General features: G+C 33.3%; 2 protein-coding genes across 2 annotated transcripts; both read right to left on the bottom strand.

The window, feature by feature from the left end:
- Window positions 1-449: 449 nt before the first annotated feature.
- Window positions 450-5076, bottom strand: LOC132729376 (acetylcholine receptor subunit beta-type acr-3-like; the record flags this gene model as incomplete). The annotated part of the gene is made up of 4 exons (XM_060715140.1): window positions 4716-5076; window positions 3131-3255; window positions 1952-2080; window positions 450-1124 (listed from the first exon to the last, which is right to left on the bottom strand). Coding segments are annotated over exons 1-4 (1113 nt in total), but the record flags the coding sequence as incomplete, so codon positions are not given.
- Window positions 5077-9815: 4739 nt separating this feature from the next.
- On the bottom strand, window positions 9816-10955 carry LOC132729375 (histamine H2 receptor-like). The gene is made up of 2 exons (XM_060715139.1): window positions 10543-10955; window positions 9816-10407 (listed from the first exon to the last, which is right to left on the bottom strand). The coding sequence occupies exons 1-2, from the start codon at window positions 10814-10816 to the stop codon at window positions 9884-9886; spliced, it is 798 nt and encodes a 265-aa protein (XP_060571122.1). The 5' UTR covers window positions 10817-10955; the 3' UTR covers window positions 9816-9883.
- Between the last annotated feature and the right edge of the window lie 1511 nt (window positions 10956-12466).

The raw sequence follows: 12466 nt of genomic DNA, 5'->3' as shown, positions 1-12466 counted from the left end.
TAATACATAAAACATCCGGACAATATGCCTATGCGTACACAGTACGTATTACCAATAAGCATAATTATAATACAGTGAAATGGTCAACGTCTACACTTTATAATACATATATCATTAAGTTACACAGTATGTTTATCAATAAGAAAACATTGGCAAAGAATAGAATCTTCTATCACTTCTAGTGACACAAGTATCAACATGTCTCGAATTATATTCCTGGCAAATACATTCTTAGGATAGATACCCTCCTATCAATAAAGGGTGTAATAGGTATACTAAGTATGTAACAAGTCACGTTACCTTCTAACATAAATCCGTGGTTAACCATGCGTTACACAAAGGCAGAAAATGACAACAGTACACACACACGTGAAAATCATCGAAAGCCAGAAAAAAAGAAAATCTATTGCGTCATTAACATCTGACCAATCAAAATCGTCGTCACTTACAGACTTAAGCGATTTTTTGTCATCATCGTATATTTCTACAACTTTGACAGTGCTAGAACGTGGACCAATTTTTGTTGAACAAGATTTACATCTAAAGAACAGTGACATTTTGATAAATAACACAAGGAATCTATTAATAGGTGTTTGCTCTGTTGACCACTCAGACATACGTATCTGCAAAAGGGACAAGGCTACAATTAATGTACTCAAAATACTCATTAAAAGTAGATAAATGGACATAAACGAGACAACATCGGAGTTCTTCGGAAGCTCAGACGCAATTATAGTAAGAAATACAGCCAGCGACAGGAAAACTGTCACAGAGTAGCCGGCCTTTTCACCAGACGCTACCGGAAGTAGAAAAGTACAAACGTTTAATACAGACAACAAAATGACAGGTGCAATGATATTGATGACGTAGAAACTTGATTTCCGTTTAAGTTCTATTTCAAAGATCACGGCAGCTTCATCAGAATCATCGTTGACCTCCTTGTAGCTGGTTTTAGTTAACTCCCATTGGGCATTCGTCGAATAATCCTCCAGTGTAACACCGTTTGCTCCAGCATTCAAATCGATGTCTTCACGAGTGTAACTCCATGCAGTGAATTTGATCTCACATAACTGTTTGTCGAATGGGAAATATTTGATATCAACAGCACAAGTTGATTTGAGAATCTGCGGGAGGAAATTTATTCAAGAAAATAAACCATCTGTTTTCAGATTGTTTAATCAATTTCAACAAATGCTTTAAATATGTTATTGAGTATGTTTAAAGGCCCACTATGCCTCAGATATTATCGTTTTTAATTTCTTTATCAACGTTTTAGTTTTAATATCTTGTTACAGTTTCCAAAACAATACTCATCTGCCATATAGATGAACTATTTTTTCCTTCTGTTGCTCTGTTAGCAATTGGGTTAATATTAGTGAATTATTTTTGTATAAAAGTCAAAATACTACTTTGTTTACATTTTGCTTCCTTTGTGATACATTACTGCATGTTCAGTGTTAATTTCTTTAGCTGATTATCACTAAACATAGTTATTCTGAATCATTATTAAATCATCATTAAATTATACAACATGTTTGACAATAACAGTTATAAAGTATTTAAAAATATGGATTTCTTGGGCATAATGTCACATTAATGTGCCTTTCGTAAATAACAAAAATAATAACTTGATCTTTTTTTTCTTTGTTTAGTAACTGTTATATGTTAAACGTACGCTATATTTGTCAAATAACGACAAAGTCGACCGTTGAATGAAAAGGTTCCGAGTAAACTCCGTGCAAGAAAAGACATTTGGGGAGAACCACCGACCTTTTGTGAAGTAGCTGAACAGTTTCCGGCCGATAAAAAGCAACTAAAAAGACAGTGACAAAAATTGTATGCCCTGAAGTACAAAAAGGACGCTTTAAAGTAATCGATCGTAACCCTTTGGCCATAGAGGTATTCTCCATTAAGCAAATTTTCTTAGAAAAGAAAACAACATGCAAATTACTTGGAACGGCTTCCATGTTACTTCGCCATTATGTTGAACTTTGACGTAGAGATAAGTGGAGCCCAAACCCTTAAAACTGTTGTAAGTGTTTCGCAGAGAGACATCCGGTTTCCATATATCATCTTGCGGCTGCAAATATTTGAAAATGAATATTAAACTTATTACTGACTTATCCATTTCGTGCTGTCATATACTAGACTAAGTACAGACGAACAAAACCTTAGGTTAAACATTGGTATTGACTCTGACGTGACAATGTATTATGAAGTGACAATATACTAAAACGTGACAAGATTATATTGCCTGACAATTCACTATGATGTGACAAACCACTATGATGTGACAGTCTTCTATGACGTGACAAACTACTATGAAGTGACAATCTACTATGACGTGACAAACTACTATGACCTTACAATTTATTACGACGTGATAAACTACTATGACATAACAAGATACTATGATGTGACAGTTTTGTATGATGTGAAAGTACTAGTACTATGAAGTGATAATCTACTATAACTGACAAACTTCTATGACCTAACAATCTATAACGACGTGACAAACTAGTTTGACCTTACAAGATACTATGAGGTGACAATCTGGTATGATGTGAAAATCCACTATGACATTACAAACTACTATGACGTGACAATCTTGTATGACGTGACAAATAACTATGAAGTTACAATCTACTATAACGTGACAAACTTCTATGACCTTACAATCTATAACGATGTTACAAACTGCTATGACCTTACAAGATACTATGACGTGACTATTTTGTATGACGTGACAAATTACTATGAAGTGACAATCTACTATAACGTGACAAACTTCTATGACCTTACAATCTATAACAACGTCACAAACTGCTATGACCTAACAATCTACTATGACGTGACAAACTTCTATGACCTAACACTAGTACGACGTGATAAACTACCCTTACCTAACAAGATACTATGACGTGACAATCAAAGACCTTCTATTGATTGATTATTATCAACTATATTCTCGACACAAACGTTTTTTTTATTTATTTATTTTTTTTTTCAAATAATTTTGAAAACAGTTAAATGAAATAGCTTTAAATTATGAAAACTCTCCCCCCGCATGAAACCTATTTTTACTTGTTTATTTTGGACTGTGAACCTTGTATGCATAAAACACGCTTACGAGAAATATTTCCGTTGTTCCGTTAAAATCAGACGGTGTCCATGTAAGATACTCATCGGTCCAAGAGAGCGCCAAGTACCCGGATGTTGTTAAAACCTCATCTTGCTCATCAAAGTCAATGACGGCTAAAAATAGCAATAAAGTTATATTACATAAGATTATACAGCAACTCCAAATAGTTCACTCAAAATCAAATTTATGTCAAAAAGAACCTTAAAGATGCTAACTACATTTGTTTTTCATTAAGACGCGGAAAGCTGTTAACATATTATTAATCGATTGAAACATCCCAGCGAAAAGGAAATAAGACGCCGATCTGATTTTGGGTTATCTGCTCTTTAGCTTGTTTAGTTTTTGCACTTATTTTTAAAGAAATATAATTCTTAATTAATTAATGTAATCAAGACGATTTAATTTCTACCGTAAAGTTTTAGGTAGCAAACTTTCTTTCAGGTGATTGTTCGACAGTTCTCGGACTGATAATTGCATTTTTCTACCTAATAGTATAATAATACTTTAAAAGTTAAAAGTTCAGCCTCTTTATTCAAACTGAAAAAAAAACACAAATGTTTTTAGAATTACATAAAATGTGTTTTCAAAATAAATAGGAACTTCAAACATAAACCAAAAACATTGAATAAATTTGAATTAACAAATAAATTTATTATAATAGATTCAAGGGAACATATGTCACGAATGAGATACGCAGTGCCTATTAATTCTTCTTTTAGCATGTTCTTATATCTTGCAAAATTTAGATATTTTCTGTGTAACAGTTCTTTATTAATTACGAGTATATACAGGTAAACAACTATAGCAAATTTCCTTAAGCTAAGTGTAATGAAAACTTATTTAAACTAAAAATTATGATACTAATAATTCGATATTCTTAGTCCTGGAAGATAAACTGTGGAACAAAATTTTGTATCTATTGTCTTGAATATTTTATTCTAAGACGTTTTTATAAATAGTCACGTGGTCGGCTTGAATAAAAAAAAATGTAAAGCCTTTGCCACCAGTAAATAAAACTAAGGAATGCTGCAAAAGATTGCTTTCAAACCAGTGGGGTTTTTTTGTTATCCCATATTTCGAATTGACATTCCCACAATTTTAATAAATATATCACAAAGAAAACAACAACAAAAAACAATTAATAGACAAAACAAAAAATCAAACAAAAAAGAACAAAAATAACCAAAAGAACGCAAAACAACAAACAAACACAAAACCAGAAAAAGAGAACAAAACACACAAACAAACCCCAAAAGAACACCCAAAAAAAACAAGGAAACAAACAATACAACAGAACAAATAAAAGAGCAAAACACCAAAACGAACCCCAAAAGAACACAAAAAAAAACAAAAAAAAACAATCAAAACAAACAAAAAAAGAAAAGAACAAAACACCCAAACAAACCCTAAAAGACCCCCCCCCCAAAAAAAACAAAAAACAACAACAACAACAAACAACACCCAAACAAACGGCAAAACAACAGAAAAAAGCAAACAAAAACAAAAGAACAAAACAACTACAACATCCTCCACCGCAGGTTTATAATGATAATTGATATTTTAATATTCTTACAATTCAAATAAAATTCCACGTTAATGACGAGTGTAAGACTCTGGCTCAGCAGTGGCCGGACCTTATTGCTGTATCCGTCTGTAGTAAATAACTTGGTGATGACGTCTTTTACATTCGACCCCGAAAAACCTACAACTCCAGGAAAAATCGTGTACAGAAAAAGTATCCACACTATCCGAGCCATTACCCGAAATCCGAATCAGTTACATGTATGTAGTGTCACAGATTTTATTTCGTATTTGAGATTGAAATGTAAGATAACTAATTTAACGAACGTTGTACTATTTAGTTAAAGTAATTGCTTGTTCATTGTTAAGTACGAAAATATTTTTATATGACTGTGTACATAACCGTACTTTAAATGCATTATTCTCTATTATTTAATTCCGTTCAAAAGGGTATTTCAATTGTTTGTGCGTTATTAATCCAGAATCAATTAATAGTACAGGTAAAAATCTAAACAAAATCTGCTTAAAACGCAGTAATGGGCATTTAATATTTACTTCGGCGCCATGCCTTTGTTCCGCCCGAACGCTACTTTTAAATTAAAAATAAATACTACTTGTATAATTAATTGATTGCCAAAAGCGTTCAAATATTGCGATATGAGTGTCTGTTTTGTAAATTAGTAAAATGCACGTAATTGTTATTAAATGTATGGACATAAACAGTATCATTTACCGGATATTATTGATTTCTGTGACCTGTTTAAAATAATTTTAATTAGTATTTTCAAGCACTTTTGTTTGGGAGTTCAAGTGGGAACATTAGGGGGAAAAACTTTATCCCGTTTGCAGGACTAAAGTAGGCAGTAAAATAATTTTATGAAGTAATAAACTTTAATCCAATCTTTGGTGCGATACATTATTTTTTAATATTCTAACATTTTATTTTTACTTTTTTACCGGGTCGACCGACGACGGGATGTTTACAAAAACAGTTGACTGAGGGCATTGTCCTACCATTGACATTTTGTTAGTGTTTTAGTTTTTTTTTTGTTTTTTTTTCGGTAGAAAAAATGACCAGGAGAAAGGTATTCACGCCAATCTTGTATCAACTTGTCTTTCTGCCAATCAGTTTTGTTTATATGTTTATAGAAAATGTATTCCAGTTCAATTGTGTAGCAAGCTATAAACCTTTAGACACACTCTCAGGTTCGTTCCTGGAACCAACTAGTATTGAGCAATAGGTGTAAGGATTCTTGCTAGAAGAGACACCGGCTTGTCCTTTATGGGCATTGAACCCAGGTGGCTAAAGATCCTTAGACTAGTACGACGCTTTAACTTCCGGCCATGTCAATCAGTTTTACATTTCACTTGATGCTTTTAATCCTATTTTGACAGGGAAAAGAAAATTGTCCACTCAGACAATTCTACTTTTAGAGCATGTATTTGCTTTATCTTAGCGTTCAACATTTTCATTCGCTTAAAACGAGATTTCAGTCAAGAACACTTTCGTTTAAACTACAGAAAAAATAGCCTTGTTATAAAGAATATTGAAAAATTTCCGGCTTGATCTTGACTTCCAGATTGAAGTTAAAGGCACTCCATTGAGGTCTTTTGACATGACGGAAATGGAAATATTTTCTTGAGATTAAATTTTCATTTGATGAAGGTCTAGTCATATAACTAACTAGAATGATTAAACTTAATGTGAAAAATGACCGGAAATTGAAACACGTTGCAACGCTTTGCTAAGAAAAACACAAAAATACGAGTTTCAATGTATTTCCGAGTATACTTTTATACTATCTTAAACATATCTTTCTATTTTAAGTGTCTAAGCCGATCTATGTAAGAAATTCATATTTTACGTTTTAGGCTTTTGGACCTCAGTGGAGTTCCTTTAAGATTTTATAACTGTGACAGATAATATAGATTACAAGACGTATAACGTCCTTTTAAATGTCAACAAATAGTGCTTAAATAGCAGCCACTTGAGAGATAAACATTGATATTTTTGTCACTCTAACAGAATTGCCAAGCATTATCACATGTCTTATCGTTCCTTAGACATCAATGTGTTTATTTTCTCCTCATTTGTTGACACCAGTGTCTTAAAGCTTGAGGTTATCTTGCCATGAGTGAAGAGGTCACTCAAATTCTTAACATCTTTTTTCGTTTATATTAGTAATGTGTTATCAAGTTTGATTCAGAATATTTTCATAAGTTTACCATTTGGCATCGGGCATTTAATATCAACAGATGTGTCACAGTTTGCAATGTTATGCCATATGCGTTCGCTTGACATTTTATACCTGTAAATTACTTCCTAAAAGAAAGGACCAAATATGTTTCACTTCAAGAATGAAAGCTGCGACAAGATGTTGTTCTATGGACTTACTTCTACACAAGAATACGACATTATTTGGAACGTAATAGATGCCGTTATGTTCTTACCGACTGTGTTTGGAAATACTTTGATTCTCCTGAGCATTGTCCGCTTCCGGCGTTTACGCACCAAAATACACATTTTGATTGGTCACCTTGCTGTTAATGACCTACTGGTTGGAGCAACACTACTTCCGTTAGAAACAGTTGGTGACTCTTTTCACGTCGACCAGGAAAAATATTACTGCTTGATAAAACTATCAGTTTTTACTTTGACGTTAGGCGGATCCTGCATGGGACTGTTTATCATTTCCGTTGAACGGTTCTCAGCTGTAGCATTTCCGCTCAAGCATGCGCACTTCACAAAACAAAAACTTGGCATTGTCGTCTGCATTGGATGGATTTATGTTCTGTTTTGGACTCTTTCGCCAATCTTCGGCTGCAATACGTTTGATTCACGTTACGTATCTAATTTACAGTGTAACGCAAGTATCATCTGGGGAGGATGGTGCAAATTCGGGATGAATGTCAATTTTGTTTTGGTACTTTCTCTGAACGTTGGTTTCTATATTTGTGTGGTTGTTATTGCAAAAAGAAAGTAAAAGAGCAGGACGTAAAAACGGGAACCCCAGCACAAATCTTTTTAAATCCGCGGATGTAAAGACGGTGACAATGGCGGCTTTCCTTGGATTTTTTTTGGGCATTTTTGGTCTCCATAGCGGCATGACTTAATTTTATCACCTTCAGAGAAATGTTTTGCAAAAAACTGTATTATATAGAGTGGTTCTCTTATGGACTTTTTAAATTTGTTTCATTAACTGGAAATTTTTAGGCTTAAATAAAATTTTAAGGGGCATTCAAAACAAAAATTTGTGCAATAGATGTTTTTCTTAAAACGTCCGACGGATCGGTGCGCAACAAAAAAGGGGACACGTGAAAACTTATTGTTGACGTCATACGCTATTTTATGTGGGTGTTTAATCTTTAATTTTATATTTATTTTTCAATTTGTTGATTTTATTAGGATTCAATTTTCAATTTTATTTATTCATTTTCAATATTCGCTGTTGATATTTAAACTGAAATGAATTGACCTTGAACTTGATCAGCAATTAAATTTATCGTTACAATCAGATGTGGTTTGTTTATTTCAAATGAAAAATGCCCTACAGAAAACATCTTCACTTATTAAGGTTTTCGTGTTGGAGACAAGGAAAAACGGAGAAGTTTAAATTTTCCGGAAAAATGCCAAACATGTACGTAATGGTTCAAAACCGTTTTGTCAATAAATAGCAGAAAGTTATTTTTGTATACATTAGCATCCATTTAGAATATCGGAGCGTTCTAATTATTAAACATTTGTATAAATGAAGTTGAAAAACGTTCCCACCGCAAAATCAATTGTATAAATTTTGACTTTTTTATCATGCTTTGTCTTAAGAGACCGTTTAATTTGTTTCCCTCGCGCGGTCGCTTAATACACGTTTGACTGTAGAAAATAATAAAAATATGGGATTAATGAAATAAAATGTCAAGTAAACGGTTAATTCTGGTCTTATTTGGTATACTATGTAAATGTCGTCCTTATTCCGAAAAGAATGTTGACACAAGCGTCAATATATCGTGTTTTCTTCTTTGCAAAAATTAGTGCGTTACTAGCGCAGTAGCCAATATAGGTAGGGGAGATAATTTATTCAACATGGTCACGTGTCACAACAGTGGTTTGGAAAAATCCTGCGAATCCCGTACACTCGGGGTCGTATATAAATGTTCTTGAATGAGTAGGCCCTAATGGACTAATATTTCCTCTGCAAGAGTGCTGCATTAAAAATGAAACGTTTCAATTCCCAAAGTGGAAAATTCTACTATACAAATTCCCCAAATTTGCCATGTGGCATTTTCCCCAAATAGAGGAAAAAATGCCTGTTGTAACTTTAAATCAAGTTACAAATACATCGAATCTCTAAGATCATTAGATGTTAATCTTTAAACCATACATAGCGAACCTAGATCCACAGACATTTTGGGTGTGGAGCTTAAAACGCCTTTAAAATCCAAATAAAATGTATATCGGTATTTGTCAATCCCAGCACATGTACTGATCATATATATAAAAAAACTTAATATAAGCCGTTTTGAAAAAAAAAATCATATTTCAACATCTATAATTATTATAGACGTTGAAATATGATTTTTTTCAAAGCGGATTATATTAAGTTTTTTTTTGATATATATGATTAGCACATGTGCTGGGATTGACAAATATACATTTTATTTGGATTTTAAAGGCGTTTTAAGCTCCACACCCCAAGTGTCTGTGCCTAGATTCATACCTGACTATCTTAGATTTATGCAAGAAAATCTAAGATTTGCACTTGAATACATTTGTATCTTAGAACCGTACATGGTCATTTAAAATCCAGTCATGGCCATTTCAGATTCAAACAATTAATAAAAATCCAAGATAAAGTCCTTTTGCTAATTTTTCGTAATTTTAGATCTATTATAAATTAGAGATCCGATCGAAGAAAGCCACTTCACAGTCAATTAAAATTAGTACATTTTTAAATAGATTTGTTGATTGTAAAGTATCAGTAAACTAGGGCATTAAATTTGACACCTAAACAAGCTTCGAAATTCACTATTGAAATGAATAATCTAGAAACTGAACATCGGTTATGTTTCGATAAAATATAAATGATTCTATGAAATTATTTATTAACAAAAAAAAACACACACAAAAAATCACAATACAATAACACGTGACTTGTAATTGGCATTTCCCAAACTTTTAAACTTAAACATTTCGAAATGTGTGCATTGTACTGAAATCAAAAATCAAGTAATTGTGAACTGTGTTGAAGTTACAGTAGCAGTAGCATTGTTTGGCTTTTTACACAGCAGACGACATTGAAACCACGCCTTAAACGCTTTCCGAAACTCACTGTTTCTATATCCATAAATAAGCCAATTAACAGCCGAATTTATTACTCCAGGAATAAGTGTACATCTTCTGATATATTGCGTATAAGGCGTTTCATAGAACGTCACAACAACAGCCGCGCAGACGTATGGTAACCAACAGATGACAAATACGCCCAGAACTATCACCATCGTCATCATTTGGTAAACATCTTTATCTATTTTAGCTGTATTCCTTATTCCTCCCTTTATATGGTTTTTGTCGCAAGCCTTACGAACGGCAATTTTCATTACAATTGTGTACAAAACAAAGTTGAATATAAGTGCTGTAATAAGCTCCCAGTTTACCCATGATTTTGTAGCCTGGCGACCACAATGTGTCACTGATACATACTGTATTATTGTCAGAATACACATTCCATCCCATAAATGGTAAAGAACTATTCAAAAGTGCAAGCATCCATCCAACTGCGATCAAAATTATCATCCGGGTTGTTGTAAAGTGGTGCCTATGTGTCAGCGGAAATACTATACAAATAAACCTTTCAAACGAAATCAGCATCAGGTTATAGCACGAGAGCCAAGGCTTATCACAAATAACGACAGTTTTCCGAAACATATGTACATATTGTGGTCAAGAACACGTTCAAAGCCGAGATCGTATGGTATTAAAAACAAACCAGTAATCAAGTCAGACGCCGCTAAATTACCTATCAAAATATGCATATTCGTCCTAAGTTTCCGATCTTTAAGTATGCTTAAAATAATTAACCCGTTCCCAACTACGATTGGTATCATAATTATGACGTATAGCACGTGCCAAACCGTATGGTAAATATCTCCACTCATGATAGCAGACGACAAGTGACACACTGTTTTGATGCGCCGCTTCCAGACGACATATAGATGCTACAAATCTTTTATCTACTGCCTGTATGAAGTCAATAAATTGATTTGAATTACATTTGTCACACTACCATTAAGTACTCAGATGTGATTTAAAACGATAATCTAGGTATTTACCAGAGAAGTCATATAAACCGATATTTAATATGTTTTTATCCTCATGATAAAGTTGTTAATGGGGAAAAAAACAGGAGTAACCCCATTATTACAATGTATTTTCTCCCTCGGCATGTGTTTGTTCAGATAAATTGCAGGAGTGTTCTGCACACGCTGAAATACCAACACAAAGCAACAGCATTTTTTTTCCTTGTGTAAATATTTAGAAACCTGATGAGTACTTAAACAGCTACTTTATCTATAACCGAGTTTCGATTCAACCAGTCCTGGCTGAATTTCAATCTGTTTTAAGTTCCCTGATGCTCAAAATTGATATAATCTATAAAATTTTGATATTCTGTTACTTATTTTCGATAGATTACTCAATGGTCATATATTAGCCTAACAATCTATTTCCTCTGTTGCTGTTAACAATTAGTATAGTACATTGTACTAGTTGTAGAGATTTAAGGCACATTATGCCTCAGAAATGCTATCATTTTTATTTTGTAAAAACTTTAAATATTTGGTGTCTTGTTACAGTTTCCACAAAAAATACTTATTTGCCATATAAATGAACTATCTTTGCATCTTTTGTTTTGCTGGCAATTGGTATAATTATAGTGAATTAGTATTTTGTATGGAAGTCAAAATACTATTTGTTTACATTTGCTACCTTTACGACACATTACTGCACATTCAGCACAACTTTCTTCAGCTGTTAAATTATTTACATGTTCTAAATCCATTATTAAAACATTGTTAAACATGTGATTTACATTTCTAAAGAATTTAATAAATATGGATTTCTGAGGCATAATTTGTTCGACTTACTGATTAAGTGCCCTATCTTTATGTAGTTTGTATGATAAATTATTTCACATTCAGCGCTGATACTTCATACTTATTTCATCACATATGTGTCCCTTCTCCAGAGAAAACAATATATGAGCGGCGTCACGACAAAACCAACGTAATGCGCATCCGCGCAGTCTGATCAGGATCCATGCTGGTCGCTATCAGTTTCTCTACTTGTTATAGAGTTTGTAAGCGAACAGCATGGATCCTGATCAGACTGCGCGGACGCGCATGCTGGTCTGGATCCATGCTGGTCGCAAACGCTATATGTTGGTTTTGTCGTGACGCGGCTCATATTTGTTTCTTGTGTTTATAATATAAAATTGTAAGACTTTTCGTAAATTTTACAGCAATATTAGACACAAAGGTATAACCCCAAAAGATGGCCTCGCGAGGCCCGCAGAGTATTGTGACCGTCGTATTTGGTTTGGCGATTTCTTCTTTCTGTATATAAGATATAAGAACATTCGTAAAACAAGCAATTATCATGTTATTGCAAGCAATCCATAAGTCCCCTACCGGTATGATCCCCAACAACATTCTGAGGGTCTATTGGAGAATGAATTATGCCATAGATTTATTTAAATAAATAATGTGACAATAACGATTCTAAAACAAATCTTATTGACAGTTTTTGTG

The sequence above is a fragment of the Ruditapes philippinarum genome, unplaced genomic scaffold (genome assembly GCF_026571515.1).
Source record: "Ruditapes philippinarum isolate M1 unplaced genomic scaffold, ASM2657151v2 ctg3846_1_1_1_1, whole genome shotgun sequence".
Classification (NCBI taxonomy): Eukaryota; Metazoa; Mollusca; class Bivalvia; order Venerida; family Veneridae; genus Ruditapes; species Ruditapes philippinarum.
Note: the sequence above shows the minus strand (reverse complement) of the source record. Positions and strands in the feature narration are given on the sequence as shown.